At 52.2% G+C, this 14,175-nt stretch overlaps 1 protein-coding gene across 1 annotated transcript; it reads left to right on the forward strand.

The window, feature by feature from the left end:
* The first annotated feature begins 3,371 nt into the window (after positions 1 to 3,371).
* On the forward strand, positions 3,372 to 6,862 carry Gpihbp1 (glycosylphosphatidylinositol anchored high density lipoprotein binding protein 1). Its single transcript, XM_057792774.1, has 6 exons — positions 3,372 to 3,555; positions 5,066 to 5,120; positions 5,201 to 5,305; positions 5,609 to 5,737; positions 6,143 to 6,259; positions 6,360 to 6,862. The coding sequence occupies exons 3-6, from the start codon at positions 5,254 to 5,256 to the stop codon at positions 6,791 to 6,793; spliced, it is 732 nt and encodes a 243-aa protein (XP_057648757.1). The 5' UTR covers positions 3,372 to 3,555; positions 5,066 to 5,120; positions 5,201 to 5,253; the 3' UTR covers positions 6,794 to 6,862.
* The last annotated feature ends 7,313 nt before the right edge of the window (positions 6,863 to 14,175 follow it).

A 14,175-nucleotide genomic window follows, 5' to 3' on the forward strand; every position in this document is an offset into this window, starting at 1 on the left:
GCTTAATCCCCACTATGCAGTCCCCGCTGAAGATTACCTGGACTGGGCATCTTGCTGAACCTGTCCCCTAGCTGTGGGGTTGGATTAAACTGAATGTGGCCTTAAGATGTCCCCAACACTCAAGTCCTCAGGTTACATTGTCTCAGAGCCCAGTTGAAGCCTATCTCAAGAAGAGGCTTTCCCAAACCAGCAGCTGGGCTTTTAGTGTGTTGTATCAAGGACACCGCCTCAGGCCGCACTGGCCAAGTTCAGGACCCACTCCCCACTGTGAGGACCACCCAGTTTTGAATCATTATTTCTGCCTTTAGCTGCTAGATTTAACTCACCCAAGGATTTTCCTTTTAGAAGTAGGCAAAACCTGCTGCAAAGAGTAATCATTCTTACACAGCAATTCATTTAAAAGAATATGGCTTACAGCAGCATGCAGAGCCCACCAGGCCAAGAGCTGAGGCTGCTTCCGGCCAGGGATGGGCCCCGGCCAAGATAACTCACTGCTGTACAGAGAAAAAGTCAGCATGGTCTAGTTGGACTCCCGAGACATGGGGATGGACAGGAAGTTACCAGTGGCCATGGCTGCTCCCAGGAGGAGGGAAGAGCAGGAGCGGGCCGACAGCCTGTCGTCTTGTTTCTCTCCCTAAAATGTACCTTAGGGATTTTGAGCCTCGATACACAGTAGCCAGTGTCTGAAAGGTAGACCTCTGAGTCCTTAGAGCCCCAGCTGAACCTGAGGCAGCCGGCAGGGGGCGTGGTGCACACCGCACACCAGAGCACAGGGGACTCTGCCCCAGCTGGGGACATCAGAGGCCAAACTGTACATCTCTGCCTCATTCCAGGCCCTAGTCTGAGGGACTTGCGTGATGTCCTCAAAACCCACTGAGGCCCCTTGGAAGCCCAAGGTTGCAAGGTGAGGGTCACCTCCATGAGGTACAGACAAGCCCCTGCTGCTGTACCACTCTGAGCTCTCTGTGAGATGGCCTTCCTGACCTCAGGAGTCATCGGCTATATCCTGGCTCCCAGCTTGAGGCCTGAGCAGGCCTTGCCTTTTCTCCCACTTCTCACAGAGGATCCCAAAGGAGGGACAAGGATAAGCCACCAAGATGACTTTCTCCCCAGTCCAGCAGGTGATCAGAGCTGCCAACAGTAGGGGGCTTGGGTAGAAGGTGCTGGGCCCCAATAGGACCCCTTCACTCCCTCTAGAGGGACTGTGACCCAATGCACCTTATCTGAAACTTCATCATCACACCTGACATGCCCCCACAGCTCTGCCTCCTGCCTACAGCAAGATGGCACACATGAGGCCCTGTGTGCCTGTGGCCGACTGCTTTGACTTCTCCAATAGCTGTTGTCCAGTCCCCACAGCCCACAGCCTCCTGTGCATAAGGTTCCCCCATCATAGAGTCCTGTCCCAGCTTAGTTACCTGTCCCCTCCACAGTCAAGCTTGCCTTCCTGGACCTGTGAGCCAGGCCACTTCTTTACAGTCATCCGCAGTCCCTGCCTTGGGGGACAGGTGTGTGGTACAGGTACGGGAGGAAAATGCTGCCTGCAGACCTGAGACAGTGAGGGGAGACAGGGGACAGCCCGGGAATGTGGTGCCATGTGTGGAGTCACACAACAGAGCTCCAGCCTTCCTCTTAAGCAGTAAGCAGCTTCATTGTCCACTTCCTCCTTTCCCAGTTTGAGGTGTGAAGAGCGTCTCTGTCCTTGCTCTCCACTTTTAGAATCTGACCAATCAGGGGAGGCGGAGGGATGCCCGACCAGATGCCATAAACAACACATGGTATCCCTTGCCTGTATAGATTCCAAGAGGAATGCCAGTAGCCTACACAGCAGTGGGGGACATTAGAGCTGGGCCTTGACTGGCCACCTCAGAGAAGCAGGGACCGAGCTCTCTGCTGAGAGAGCAGCAGCTGTGTATCCAGCCTCGGGAGTCACATGGAGGCTGGAAGACCAAGGAAACGCAATGAGGGCTCAGCACCTTCTGCTGTCCCCTAGAGGGCCCAAGGAAAGGGAACTCTCCAGGTTGATATGTGTGGCTGAGGGGACTTAGGAGCCCGAGAAGGGACACAGCGTGTCCCTGGGATGTGGGACAGCTGGGAGGAAGTGCTCCACGAAGGGTCTTCTGAGGCTATGGTGGGTCTCCCTCGTGAGCCCATAGAAAAGAAGAGGTGAGCCCATGACCCAGCCACCATGGCTGCCTCTGAGTGCAAGTTCTACCTAGCCCAGGAGAACCTATATCTCATCTCATCTCATTCCCCCACCTACCCCAGGGGAAGAGGATCTGGCCTTTACTTCCATGAGCTCTACCCAGAAGAAGGAGAGAGTCAGCTATGGAGACTGGAGGGAACCCAGCTGGGTGATGACCATGTGAGCCAGCACATCTACAGACCACGTCTACCCAAAAGCCTGATCTCAACCCAGACGGTGGATGCTTACCCCAAACGCTGCCTCTGTCTGCTGTTGCGGCACCAATGTGCCAGTCTCCTGAGTGTGCCCTATCTCTCAATAGAATCCTTGGGGGTGGCATGGCTCTAGATTTGGCACCACGGTATCCCCAGAGGCCAGGATGCTGACATACATACCTCCAAAGACAGTAGATTGCAGCCCTCAGTACTGTGCCTATCTGTCCAGCCTTGTCAGCTAGCTACCTGATGGCCTCACTAGAGGGAGCACGAGTAGCCAGCACCCAAGTCTGAGTCCAAGACTGCTGTTGCCAAAAAGAGCAAAGTGGGGAGGGGCCCAGAGTCCAGGAGCATCCTCAGAGTACAAGGAGTCAGACAGCAAAGCAAAACCAGAACTCCTAGGCAGAAAGGTCTGAAAGCCAGAAGTCAGGTGACTGGCTGCTTTCCAGGGTACCCAGTTAGGTAAGAAGCCTCTGCTAGGAGGGAGATACAACCCTGGAATACAGGCCCTGGACCCAGACTCCAAGATGGCTCTGGGCATCTCAGGACCACTAGACTGGGGTCTTGAGCTCTTAGGGGACATGTCCTCACACTGGAGGAGGTATGGGCTCCCTTGGGAGTGTGTGGGGGATAGAGAGGGGATGAGCATCCATGCCTACTGAACACAGTGATTGCCACCCACAGTGGGATCAGAGCTGGGGGGAGCAGGTATCTGCCATCAAGGTATCAGGTAAACAATCTCATCTCTACCCAAGGGCCATCAACCCTGGCTTAGCTGGACCAGACTCAAGCAGCCTTTCCTGGAGGGCTGGGAACGGTATGTGCTGGGTCTGGGAGGGGTGTATATAGTGCTGGGAACAGCGTGCACCTCCCACTATTGATGCTGTCAAGGGAAGTCAGAGTGGTCACACCACCACACCCCTCCCCACATTTCCTAAACGTAGCTGTCATTCTTCTGAAATTCTCACCAACCCAGGCCTGGATGTGTGTGGCCCCAAAAGAGGAGGAACTAGGCTCACAGGGAGACTGTTTGACAGATCCGAGGCCCATGGGAAGAGGGCGTAGTTGCAAGCCTACTTCTCCTTACAGGGTCCTGGAAGGCCCGGGTCCTCACTAGGTCAGAGGGCCCCTGGAGGAAGCAGCTGGCGCCTGGTGGTAAGCACATGGCCTGCAGAGGGTGGGGTCAGAAGGAAGACCAAGCGACTTGGGGAAAGACTATGCCCGTGAGGTTTAGAAACGGGGGCAGGATAGAGGTATAGGTCAACAGGAGGCTGGGCCAGTTTGCAAATGCTGGGAAGGGAGATAGTTCAAGAGAAGGCAACGAGGCACAGCACACTCATGACTGAGTCAACAGAGAGGAGTCTTCCAGTCCAGAAGAGACCACCTGTGTCATGCACTGTCCTTTACTTTTGTGAGTCCTGGCCCCTAATGGTCATCTCACCTGAGGATAAAATTGAGATCAGACAATTTTGTTTTGTTTTGTTTTTTTTTTTTTTGATTTTTGAGACAGGGTTTCTCTGTGGTTTTGGAGCCTGTCCTGGAACTAGCTCTTGTAGACCAGGCTGATCTCGAACTCACAGAGATCCGCCTGTCTCTGCCTCCCAAGTGCTGGAATTAAAGGCGTGCGCCACCACCGCCCGGCGAGATCAGACAATTTTATGGGACTGGGAGCTGGGACTCAAATGTTTGCTCTGAATGACTCCCGAAGATTGGCCATTTCTCCCACGCCCTGTGGATGATCCAGGAACCTGAGACTTATATAAGTTCAGGAGCTGGCCCAAGCCACAAGACAGGCAAACTTCCCAGAGCTTGAAATAGACTCAGACTCCTGTCCAGGACCCATTGTCTCCCTACCTACCTCAGGTGAGGGAGGGAGCATGACTCCAGTACCCAGCTCTCCTATCCGCAAACTCCCCTGGAGCTTGGGGATCTGCTGCACCCCAGGGAGAGACCTGAAGCCACCAAAGGCTCACACAGAGTATGCTTGAGGAGACAGAAGCTGGAGCTAATGGCTTTGCCAGGCAGAAGCCAGGCCAGGTAAACTGTAGCCAGTCCCAGAAGGCTCTCTGCTACCTAGGTGCAGAGGCCCAGTGACAACACCTACCTTCTGTGGCCTCATCAGTGGCTGCGGTATCCCTGGGGGGTTAGAGGCTGCAATGTCAGAGGACAGACATCCAGCAAAGTGATATGGAGCAGTACGGAGGCTTCAGGGGAGGTAACTCATGAAGAGACTGAAGGGGAAGGGAGTTACTAAGGGAACAGCCTGTCTAAGGAAGAGGCAGTCAGAGCAGCGGATCAAGGACAGGAAGTGAGAGGAGGAGTGGTTGCCAGAGCTGCAGCTAGACAGACCACGCTGTCATCTGGATACTCTCCGTGGGACTCCACTGGTGGAAGGTGCCTGGCCTGAGACCCTCAGATAGAGTCCTAAGCTCTTGTAGCCATGCAACCAGGGTCCCCCAAGGTTTGTGACAGGTGCTTGTCACATCAAACTCACAGCAAGCCTGACAACGCTGAAGCCTGGAGGCCCAGGAGCCAGGACAGGACCAGGTGGTTCCTGAGGCCAGCTCTCACATTTTGCAGTCCCCACCAGGCAATAGGAGCGCTCAGGTGGCACAGGAGACCCAAGGCCAATATAATAACTTCCCCTTCCTTTCTATCCCCGGAGGTCCTTGAGGGAAGTGACGCTCCTGGCCTGGTGCCGTCTGCAGCTGACGACCAATGTGAGACCCATTGTTTGAGGTCAGAGCTGGTGGGGGCCATGGGAAGCCCCCAGTAATGCCCTATGTCCCACTTAATGCAGACCCAGAACCCTGAGTGAGGATAGTGCCAGTGGACAGAACGGCCCGCGCCAGAATGGAGGCACTCAGGGTTATCCTCCTGGTCTTGCTGATAAGTGGACAGTCAGGTGCGGATCACCTCAAGAAGGGGTGGCCCAGGCCTGACCCATGAGTGCCTCCAGGAACCCCTTATCCTAGGGACAAGAAATAGGCTTGGGGAGGAAGATGGAAAGCCTGGGTTCCTTTCTCCTGCCAGCCGCAGGCTTGGCTGCTTCAGCACTAGAGGGGTGGGGTTGGGGAGAATTCTACCTCCTTGTCTAAAATGGAAGGGGCACAGAAAAGATGGCATGTTAGGGTCGGGACTTAGTGCTCAACCCCGAGTGTGTCCTCTGCATCTGGACAGCCAAGGCTCACAGCTGTCCCTGCACCAGCAGGGAGCAGGTGGACACAAGAAGAAGATGACGACACGGACTTGGGGTCAGAGAGCTACGGCTATGATGACGACTACGAAGAGGAGGAAGAAGAGGAGACCAACGAGATCCCAGAAAGCAGGGACAGAGGTACCTGACCCGGCTGAGTGCCCAGCTTCCTGCTCTGCACAGAGTATATTCCTCCAACACTTACCTCCTGTCCTGAGGGCAAAGCAGAGCAAGAGACTGGCAACCAAGCCGGGAACCCAGTGTGCCCACACACTGGCTCTCTCCTCAGGTGGGCGGGCGGCAGTTTTCTCCACCCTGAGCTGACACTCAAGTCTGCCCGGTCTCAGTCAGCACCCTCCTCCCCTCCCTGCCTGCTTCCTCAGCCCTGGGCTTTACCTCATCGGACCCCCACGTTCTGTCCTTCTTCTTCAGAGCTCGAGGCACAGGCTCCTTCGAGAGGGCTAATAGGTGACTGGTGGTGAGGGCAGGTACTTGGGGATGGCCCTGGGGTTCCACTCTCAACCCGAGCTGCCGTGTTGTCCACAGAATCCCTACAGTGCTACATGTGCCAGTTGCTACATAGTGGAGAGAGCTGCAACCAGACACAGAGCTGCGACCACAGCCACAACTTCTGCACCACGTTAGTCTCCCATGGCAACACTGGTGAGCATTTAGAGAGGCACACCCAGGGCGGGGGGTCAGAGAAGAAGCCCACCCTGACACCCATGCCCTGCCCTTACCACCTATTCTCTACACCCCCTAGACAACAGTCTCCTGACCACCTATTCCATGTGGTGTACCGATAGCTGCATACCCTTCACCAAGACGGTGTCAGGCACCCAGATGATCAAGACCTGTTGCCAGTCCAAACTGTGCAATATTCCACCCTGGCAGAGCCCCCAAGTCCAGGACTCTCTGGGTGGTTGGGCAGGCAGTCCTGTGGACAGTGGAATCAGAGATACTCAAGGTGGCATTGCACGTCCCCCCATGGATCGTGGAACCAGGGGTCCTCAAGGTGGCAGGGATGACCCTCCCCCGGTTGTCAAGGTTGTCCCTCCTCAGAGTGGTGGGGCTAGCTTGCCCAAGGGTAACAGGGATGGCCAGCCCCAGGACAGTGGGGCAGGATGCCCTCCAGGCTGGCCCAAATTTGGCAATACAGTCCTCCTGCTCAGCCTTCTCACTAGTCTATGGGCATGAGGGGCCTGAAGACTTACCCTTCTCCTACCAGGATATCCTGGCCCCTCCCCCACAACCAGCTTTAGAGAATAAACTTCAATTTCTTTGGCAATCCAGCGAGTTGTAACTGCTCTCAGTTTTATCCTCGGGCCTCCTTACCTTCTTCTCTCCTCTGCCCATGGGCAGCAGTGTGGGTAATATGACAGCCGCAGGTCCAGGCATCTGTCACGTATGCTCTGGGGATGCTCAGCCTCCAGGAGCCCCCACCTGCCCAGCTGCACAGAGATAATAACAAGCCTGGAAGGCTCCTTCTCTTCCTGAATTTGCCAGCCTGGAATTCTTCCCCAGAGCTACCACCTACATAAATAAACCCAGGCCTTTCATAGGCATGAGGCACAGGGTGAGTCTCCAGCGACCTGAACGGAGGGGGTCTTCGAGGGAGACCGGGAAAGTTGCAGGGCTGAGATAGAGTGACTAGAGCCAAGGAAGGGAGGAGGCAGGAAGCGGGGAGGAAGGCCTGGCTGCTGAATAGGGGATTTCCCAACTGCAACCTGGCTGAGAACTCCATCCTCTGAAGGATTCCAGGCCCTCTCTTCTAGCCCAGGCCTCCGGGAGCCCAAGATGAGCAGCAGGTCTGGGAACAAAAAATGGGCATCAGAGGCAGAGAAATGGATAGCACATCCATCCCTGCCTGGGTGGACAGGTACCTTTTCTGGCTGGGGAGAGGCTGTTGGTCAGGTGAGTGTCTCCTTGATAGGGAACCTGGCTGTTGGCTGGTGGACAATCCTTGACTGAGTATGGCCGCTATCAGCTGAGCAGTTAGCTTCCTTGACAGTACCAAGCTATTCTTCCACCAGCAGTTGGTGCCCGGGCAGATGCCTGGGATAAGAGAGAGAAGGCTAAGCCTGGGCCACTGCTGGCTTGGGCCTCAGTCTTCCCACTTGGGCAGCAAAGAGTGAGGCTTAAGGGACTCCTAGGTCCCTGTAGTTTGATGTTGCAGGAACTAGAAGTCTAGAGTCCTTTCTTAAGGGCCAAGTTTATTCATTGGTATGCAGTAAGAAACCTCTACTGGCCTTCAGTGGTGACACACGCCTTTGATCTCAGAACTAGGGAGACAGAGGCAGGTAGATCTCTGTGAGTTTGAGGCCAACCTGGTCTCCAGAGCAAACTCCAAGACAGGCTCCAAAGCTATACAGAGAAACCCCATTAAAAAAAAAAAAGGAAAGAAAATAAAAAGAAAGGAAAGAAAAGAAATATATAGAGAGAGAGACAGGGAGGGAGGGAGGGAGAGGGAGGGAAGGGGAGAGGGAGGGAGGGAGAGATGGAGGGAAGGAGATAGGGAAGGAAGGAAAGAGGGAGGGAGAGATGGAGGGAAGGAGAGAAGGAGAGAGGGAGAAAGGGAGAAAGGGAGAAAGGAAGGGAAGAAGAAAGAAAGAAAGAAAGAAAGAAAGAAAGAAAGAAAGAAAGAAAGAAAGAAAGAAGAGAAACCTCCACTATCCACCATCTCTCCATTTCCTTATTGGTAAGACATCAGAGCCTAGCTGGCTGTCCAAGGACAGAGATCTTGGGTGGAAGCAGCACCTCTTTCTCTCTCCCCTTCCTCCTTCCTGCCGACTCAGCAGTCATTTCTACCATGAGGAAGCACCATGAGGAAGGGCAGGGCAACATGGAAGACAGTTCTGGAACAATAAACAGAAGTCATTACACTGACTTTGCACCTCAAGGCATGGCACCTACCTCAAGATACCCTTTTCTAGGAGGGAAGTAAACTCCCTTGTTGAAGCTCGCTGTCTTGGTTTGCCCTTGCTGCCATTTTCACACACATTCCTACACTTAGGCTTCATTATCCACACAGGCACAGCCTTGACTGCTTCACAGCTGAGGAGTCAGGCTGCCCGAGTTCAAATCTTCAACCCACCCTACCAGCTCTACAACCTCTGGGACCCACATGCGACTCATCTCCTCTGTGAAGTGGGACTGCAGTGTAGACTTGCTGAGGTACCCCAAACCTGACTATCCATAGCACACTTAGGACTCAGGCCCCATCAGCTCCATCAGACCAACCAGGGCATGGTGTAGGAGGTCCTTCCGTCTTTGTGTTGCTGTCATTGGTTAATAAAGAAACTGCTTTGGGCCTGTTGATAGGGCAGAACTTAGGTAGGCAGGGAAAACTAAGTGGCATGCTGGGAGAAAGGAGGCAGAGTCAGGGGGAGACCCTATGGAGCAGCCGCCAGCATCAGTCATGCTGGAACTTTAGCTGGTAAGCCTCTGCCAAGTGGTGATACACAGATTAATAGAAATGGGCTAAATTAAGATGTAAAAGTCAGCCAATAAGAAGTTAGAGCTAATGGGCCAAGCAGTGTTTTAATTAATACAGTTTTCTGTGTAGTTATTTCTGAGCTAAGCTAACCGGGCAGCCAGGACAAACAAGCGGGCCCTTCCTGTTACAAGGGCATGTGTTTATTGCAAATGTTTTAACACTGCCAGCTCCCGTCTCTCCACACCAAAACAACCCTCATTAACCACTCCCAATTTAGAAACACTGGAAAAACTTCAGTCTGAAGTCACTGCTGTAGGGCCTCCCCTGCCTTGGGCTCCAGCCTCACTATCATCTTCCAGGGTCCCCTGGGTTCTCTCCCTCCTGAGGAAGCAGGAAACACAGCTGAGTTCAAGCTGGGGACTATGCAGGTTGTACTGAGCACATCTAGTGGCTTCTGAAAGGAGCAAGGAACAACTTGGAACAGAGGAGAAGCCTTTCTTCCCGTGCTCATCCCTACCTATCACAGCCCTCCTGCTGCAACCCACACACACACACACACACACACACACACACACAGCATTGTCATGAGCCACTGGAGAGCTAAGGCAGAGGGGTGTGCTGGTGAAGATGGGTGTGCTCAGGACCTTCCTGACAAAGAAGACTAGACACTCGGACTAGAGAATCTGGCTCAAGGTCACATGGTGGTGGCTGCAGAACCAAGACCCATTCCCAGGAATTTTTGCCATCTGAAGGATGTCACAAGCTGTCAAGTGAGGTGAAGTCAACAAAAGGCTGCTTGCTGCCCCAGAGGCTAAAGAGGCCAAACTATGCTGAAACCTGCTGACTTCCCACAGAAACCATGTGGGTCAGAGGTGTCAGTCAAAGCCAAGACATCCTAGACCCTGTCCAGAGCCCAGTGCAGGACTTCATCCCAACAAAGAACAACAGGATGTGAAGGAACAGCCATGCCTAATCCTCCGGCCAGATGGGGAAGTGAGGAGGGGAGAGGGGCTGCTGGGAGATAAGGTTCCCATCTGGGCCAGTTTCCTAAGGCTGCTACAGAAGGTCACAGACTCAGTAACTTCCCCACAAATCCAAGCTTATGCTGCAGAACTGGAGGAGGGTGTGGCCTAGACTAGCAGTACTTCTGCTAGTACTCCTGCATGCTGGTCTCCAAAGCATGGCTTGGATCCTAAATGTCCTCCAGAGGCTGGTGTTGAAGGCTTGGGCATGAACACATGGCACTATGGGAAGGGGTGGAACTTTGAAGGGGAGAGTGTGTGTTATAGGAGGCCACTTGTTTGTTTTTGGCTGTCCAGATTCAAAATAACCACTCAGAAACTGTATTATTTAAATTACTGTTTGGCCAATCACTTAATCATATTGTTAGCTAGTTCTTATAGTTTTGGTTAACCCATATTTATTAATCTGTGTACTGCCACGTGGCTGTGGCTTACTTGGTAAAGTCCTGTCTGGCATCTGTCTCCGGACCGGGCTACATGGCTTCTCCTTAACTCCGCCTACTCTCTCTATATATATCTCTTTTAGCCTGACTATATTCTGGTAAGCCATTGGCCGAAAGCAGCTTCTTTATTTATTAACAAATAAAAGCAACACATATACAAAATGACTGGGGATGGAGTGGGCTTTTAAAATCTCAAAGCTGGTCCCCGGTGATACACTTCCTCCAGCAAGGCCACACCTCCTAATCCTTTCTAAAGAGTTCCACCAACTGGGGACCAAGTATTCAAACACATGAGCCTATGGGGACCATTCTGCTTTTTAACAATCTCCCCTGCAGCTACCTAGCCTGTCAGCCATGACACCCACACACAGAATAACAACAGGGTCAAAGGGCGTCTAATACACATACACAGTCTCAGCCTGTGGGATTCCCTTCTGTATTCTATGAATATGTTTTATTACCATTGGTTAATAAAGAAGCCGCTTGAGCCTATGGCAGGGCAGGATTCCAAGCAGAGATAGAGGAGAAAAGAAGGCAGAGTCAGGAAGATGCCATGTAGCTGCCAAAGGAGATAGATCCCTGAACTTTAACAGTAGGCCACAGCCTTGTAGTGATGCATAGATTACTAGAAATGAGTTACTTTAAGATATAAAAGCAAGCTAGAAATATGCATGAACCATTAGCCAAACAGTGTTGGAATTAATATAGTTTCTGTGTGATTATTCAGATCTGGAAAGTCGGGAAACCAACACACAATCTCCACTTATAGTCACAGGCACAGTAGTAAATAAAGATCCCAAGACTGGAGGGAGGACCTGAGTGCAGACAGACTGAAGATGGTACAAAAGACAGCAACAATAAGCAGGACTCAACCCAGACCCACGTAGGGATGGCTCCTCCCACTTGGGAATGGCTCTATACCTACTCTGAGGGGTGGGACCAAGGTTGCCCTGGTAAATGAACAGGCATCCTGGAGTTAAAAGGTTTCTTCCTTACTATATTCAGCTTTTATTTTTAAATTATTTTTATTGATTATTTGGGAATCTCACATCACGCACCCCAGTCATGCTCACCTCCCAGTCTTCCCATCCCTCCTTCCCTCATGACCCCCCTTCCTGCCACCAAAAGAAAGGACAAGTCCATTTTGTGTTATCCATATATTCACTGGAGCATGGTCAAATTCCTAGTGACCATCCAAGGGAGGATGAGTCTTCTCTGCCTTCATCTAAGCCAGAAGCCATCAGTTGAGTAAAACCATGCAGAGGTCAGAATGGGGTAGGACTATCTCTCTCCCATGTCCACACTACTACCAGAATTCCAGTGCTGTGGGCTGGTGAGGGGCAGGACCAGCTCTCCCAGAAGAAGCAGGACCAGCTCTCCCTCACCCACAAACATCAGCATGGCTTCAGGCATCAGCCCCGACCACTGAACATCCATATGGGCTTCGGTGGCTACACTGGCCACAGACATCAACTCAGCTCTTGGCTATATCAAAGCAACTGACCCACTTCTGTCCCTCAGCCACTGCACAGACCAGGAGCCTCAACACAACTTCAGGTCCACATACCACTCACATCAGGATGCCACTCCCTGAGGTAGCAGACCCTGAGGACATCACTGAGCATTGGGCAGCAAGCAGCACAGACTACTTATGTCCACATGGATCTCAGGCTTCAATGCAGTGTGGGCAGCAGCATGGACCACTGACACCAACATGGCCTCCTATGGTCCTTGGAGGGGTCCAGTCCGGAAAGTGAGCCTTTCCCCATCTCAAGAGTCTGTTGTTGCTCACAGCCAGGGGGATGTTGCTGCCTTTGGGGGCTGCATCCGCATAAGCTCTAGGCTGTTATATACCATCCCACCAACCCTGCTGGGCAATGACGACATGGCTTCGATCTCAGCCTCTTTCTCATCTGTCGTGGCCATCACGTCTCCAGTTCTGCCTCTCTCCTTAACACACGCACCGCTCCGTTTTTCTGTCTTTCCCACAGCGCCATCACACATTTGTCCCTGCCTCAAACTCACAGAGATCACTTTGCCTCCTATGCCTGCTGAGTGCTAGGATTAAATTAAAAATGTGCACCACCATGCCAGGCTGTGCCCAGATTTTTTTTTTTAATCTCTTATTTCTGTGGGAAATGTAAAGAAAATGCACTATCTTTTCTAGCAAAGGGTTATTAAATAAGATAAAATTCCATTTTAAAAAGTTATGAAGAAACCACTTGGCAGAAATTCTAATCCCCCCCTGGGTCAGCGTTTCTTCAATCAGATATGTACTCAGGTTTGTGTCCCCTTTTCAAAATTTACACTATGCTAATCAGCTGCACTGCTCTAAGTCAGCCAATAGCATAAGAGTTCGAGGCCAGCCTCTGACCACTCAGAGTGAAGCACCAAACCACTTTGCACAGGAAAAAAAAATCCCAGAGGGACCTCTGCTGGGTGTGCTTTTCTGCTGTATTTGACATGAACACACACCCCTCTGCAGAAGTAAAACATTCTTAATTTTATTATTCTGTGTGTAGGTGTGTCTTGTCTGCATATGCATCTATGCATCACATGAGTGCCTGGTGCCCCAAGAGGTCAGAAGTTATAGGCGGGGAGTAACAGGAGGTTGAGAGCCATGTGTGGTGCTGGAAATCCAACCTAGTTCCTCTGGAAGAGCAGCTCTTAATGGCTGAGCCATCTTTCCAGGCCCCAGGAGTAAAACATTTTGCCTATGTGGTCGTTTTCTTGGGACTCCAGACTCGTTTCTAACAAGTTTCAGATTTCCCAGTGATGTCTTTGCCTGTGTGAGCAAATCAGCAAGTGGTCTTCGAGCTGTCAACAGTCCTTGCCTCTGCTCCTGCGTGCCCCTCAGCCCAAAAGGCCAGGGCTCAGACGCATCTCCAGAGGACTCGGAAATGATCCAGGTATCTCTCTCGGCAAAAATGGAGTCCTCGTTCCCTCAGAGCAATGTCTGCCCAGCCTCAGCCCCTGGGCACCATGCTCAGATCTTTGTAGCGCCAAACCTGGATGCCCCTCCTGCAACCCTCCCACAGATCTCTCTCTCCTCTCTCCCAGATTCTAAGCCTCTCTGCCTGGCTGACAGCCACAGCCATAGGGTGATGAGAACTCTACCCCAGGTAAAGGGAACTGATGACAGCTGGCTCCTGAACTGCCTAAGCAGCAGAACATCTGCCAGATGCCATCCCACTCTGAGTCCACCGTGAGCTCTTCCTGGGTGCTGGGCTCCTGGGAAGACTCGGAGCCCTCAGCACAGATGCTGCGCTCTGCTGAGCTGAAGTCTCAGCTCACTTGCTCGAGCCCAGAACATCGATTTGCTTGCAGATGCCAGGAACAGAAAACCAACTACAATTAAAAAAAAAAAAGGATGCTTTCACCAGTTGGTCGCAGTGGCTTTTGTTCATTCTCCCAATTTGGGCAGTTGATGTGGGCAACATAGTGAGACATCATCCCAAATGAAAAAACAATAAATAAACAAAATGGAAGCTTTGCTGTGCTTCCAAACAAGCGTTCTGGGTGTCTGCTAGCTGACACCGTGGCCTAACAACCCCAGAGTGCACTTGTCAGTCTGGGTATGCCTGTGTCCTGATCTCTTCTCATTCAGTTGTATTGGATCAGGGCCAACTCTAATGACCAGGTCTTACCTTAATGGCCTCTGTAAAGACCCTTTCTCCA

This window comes from Chionomys nivalis, chromosome 17 (genome assembly GCF_950005125.1).
Source record: "Chionomys nivalis chromosome 17, mChiNiv1.1, whole genome shotgun sequence".
Lineage (NCBI taxonomy): Eukaryota > Metazoa > Chordata > Mammalia > Rodentia > Cricetidae > Chionomys > Chionomys nivalis.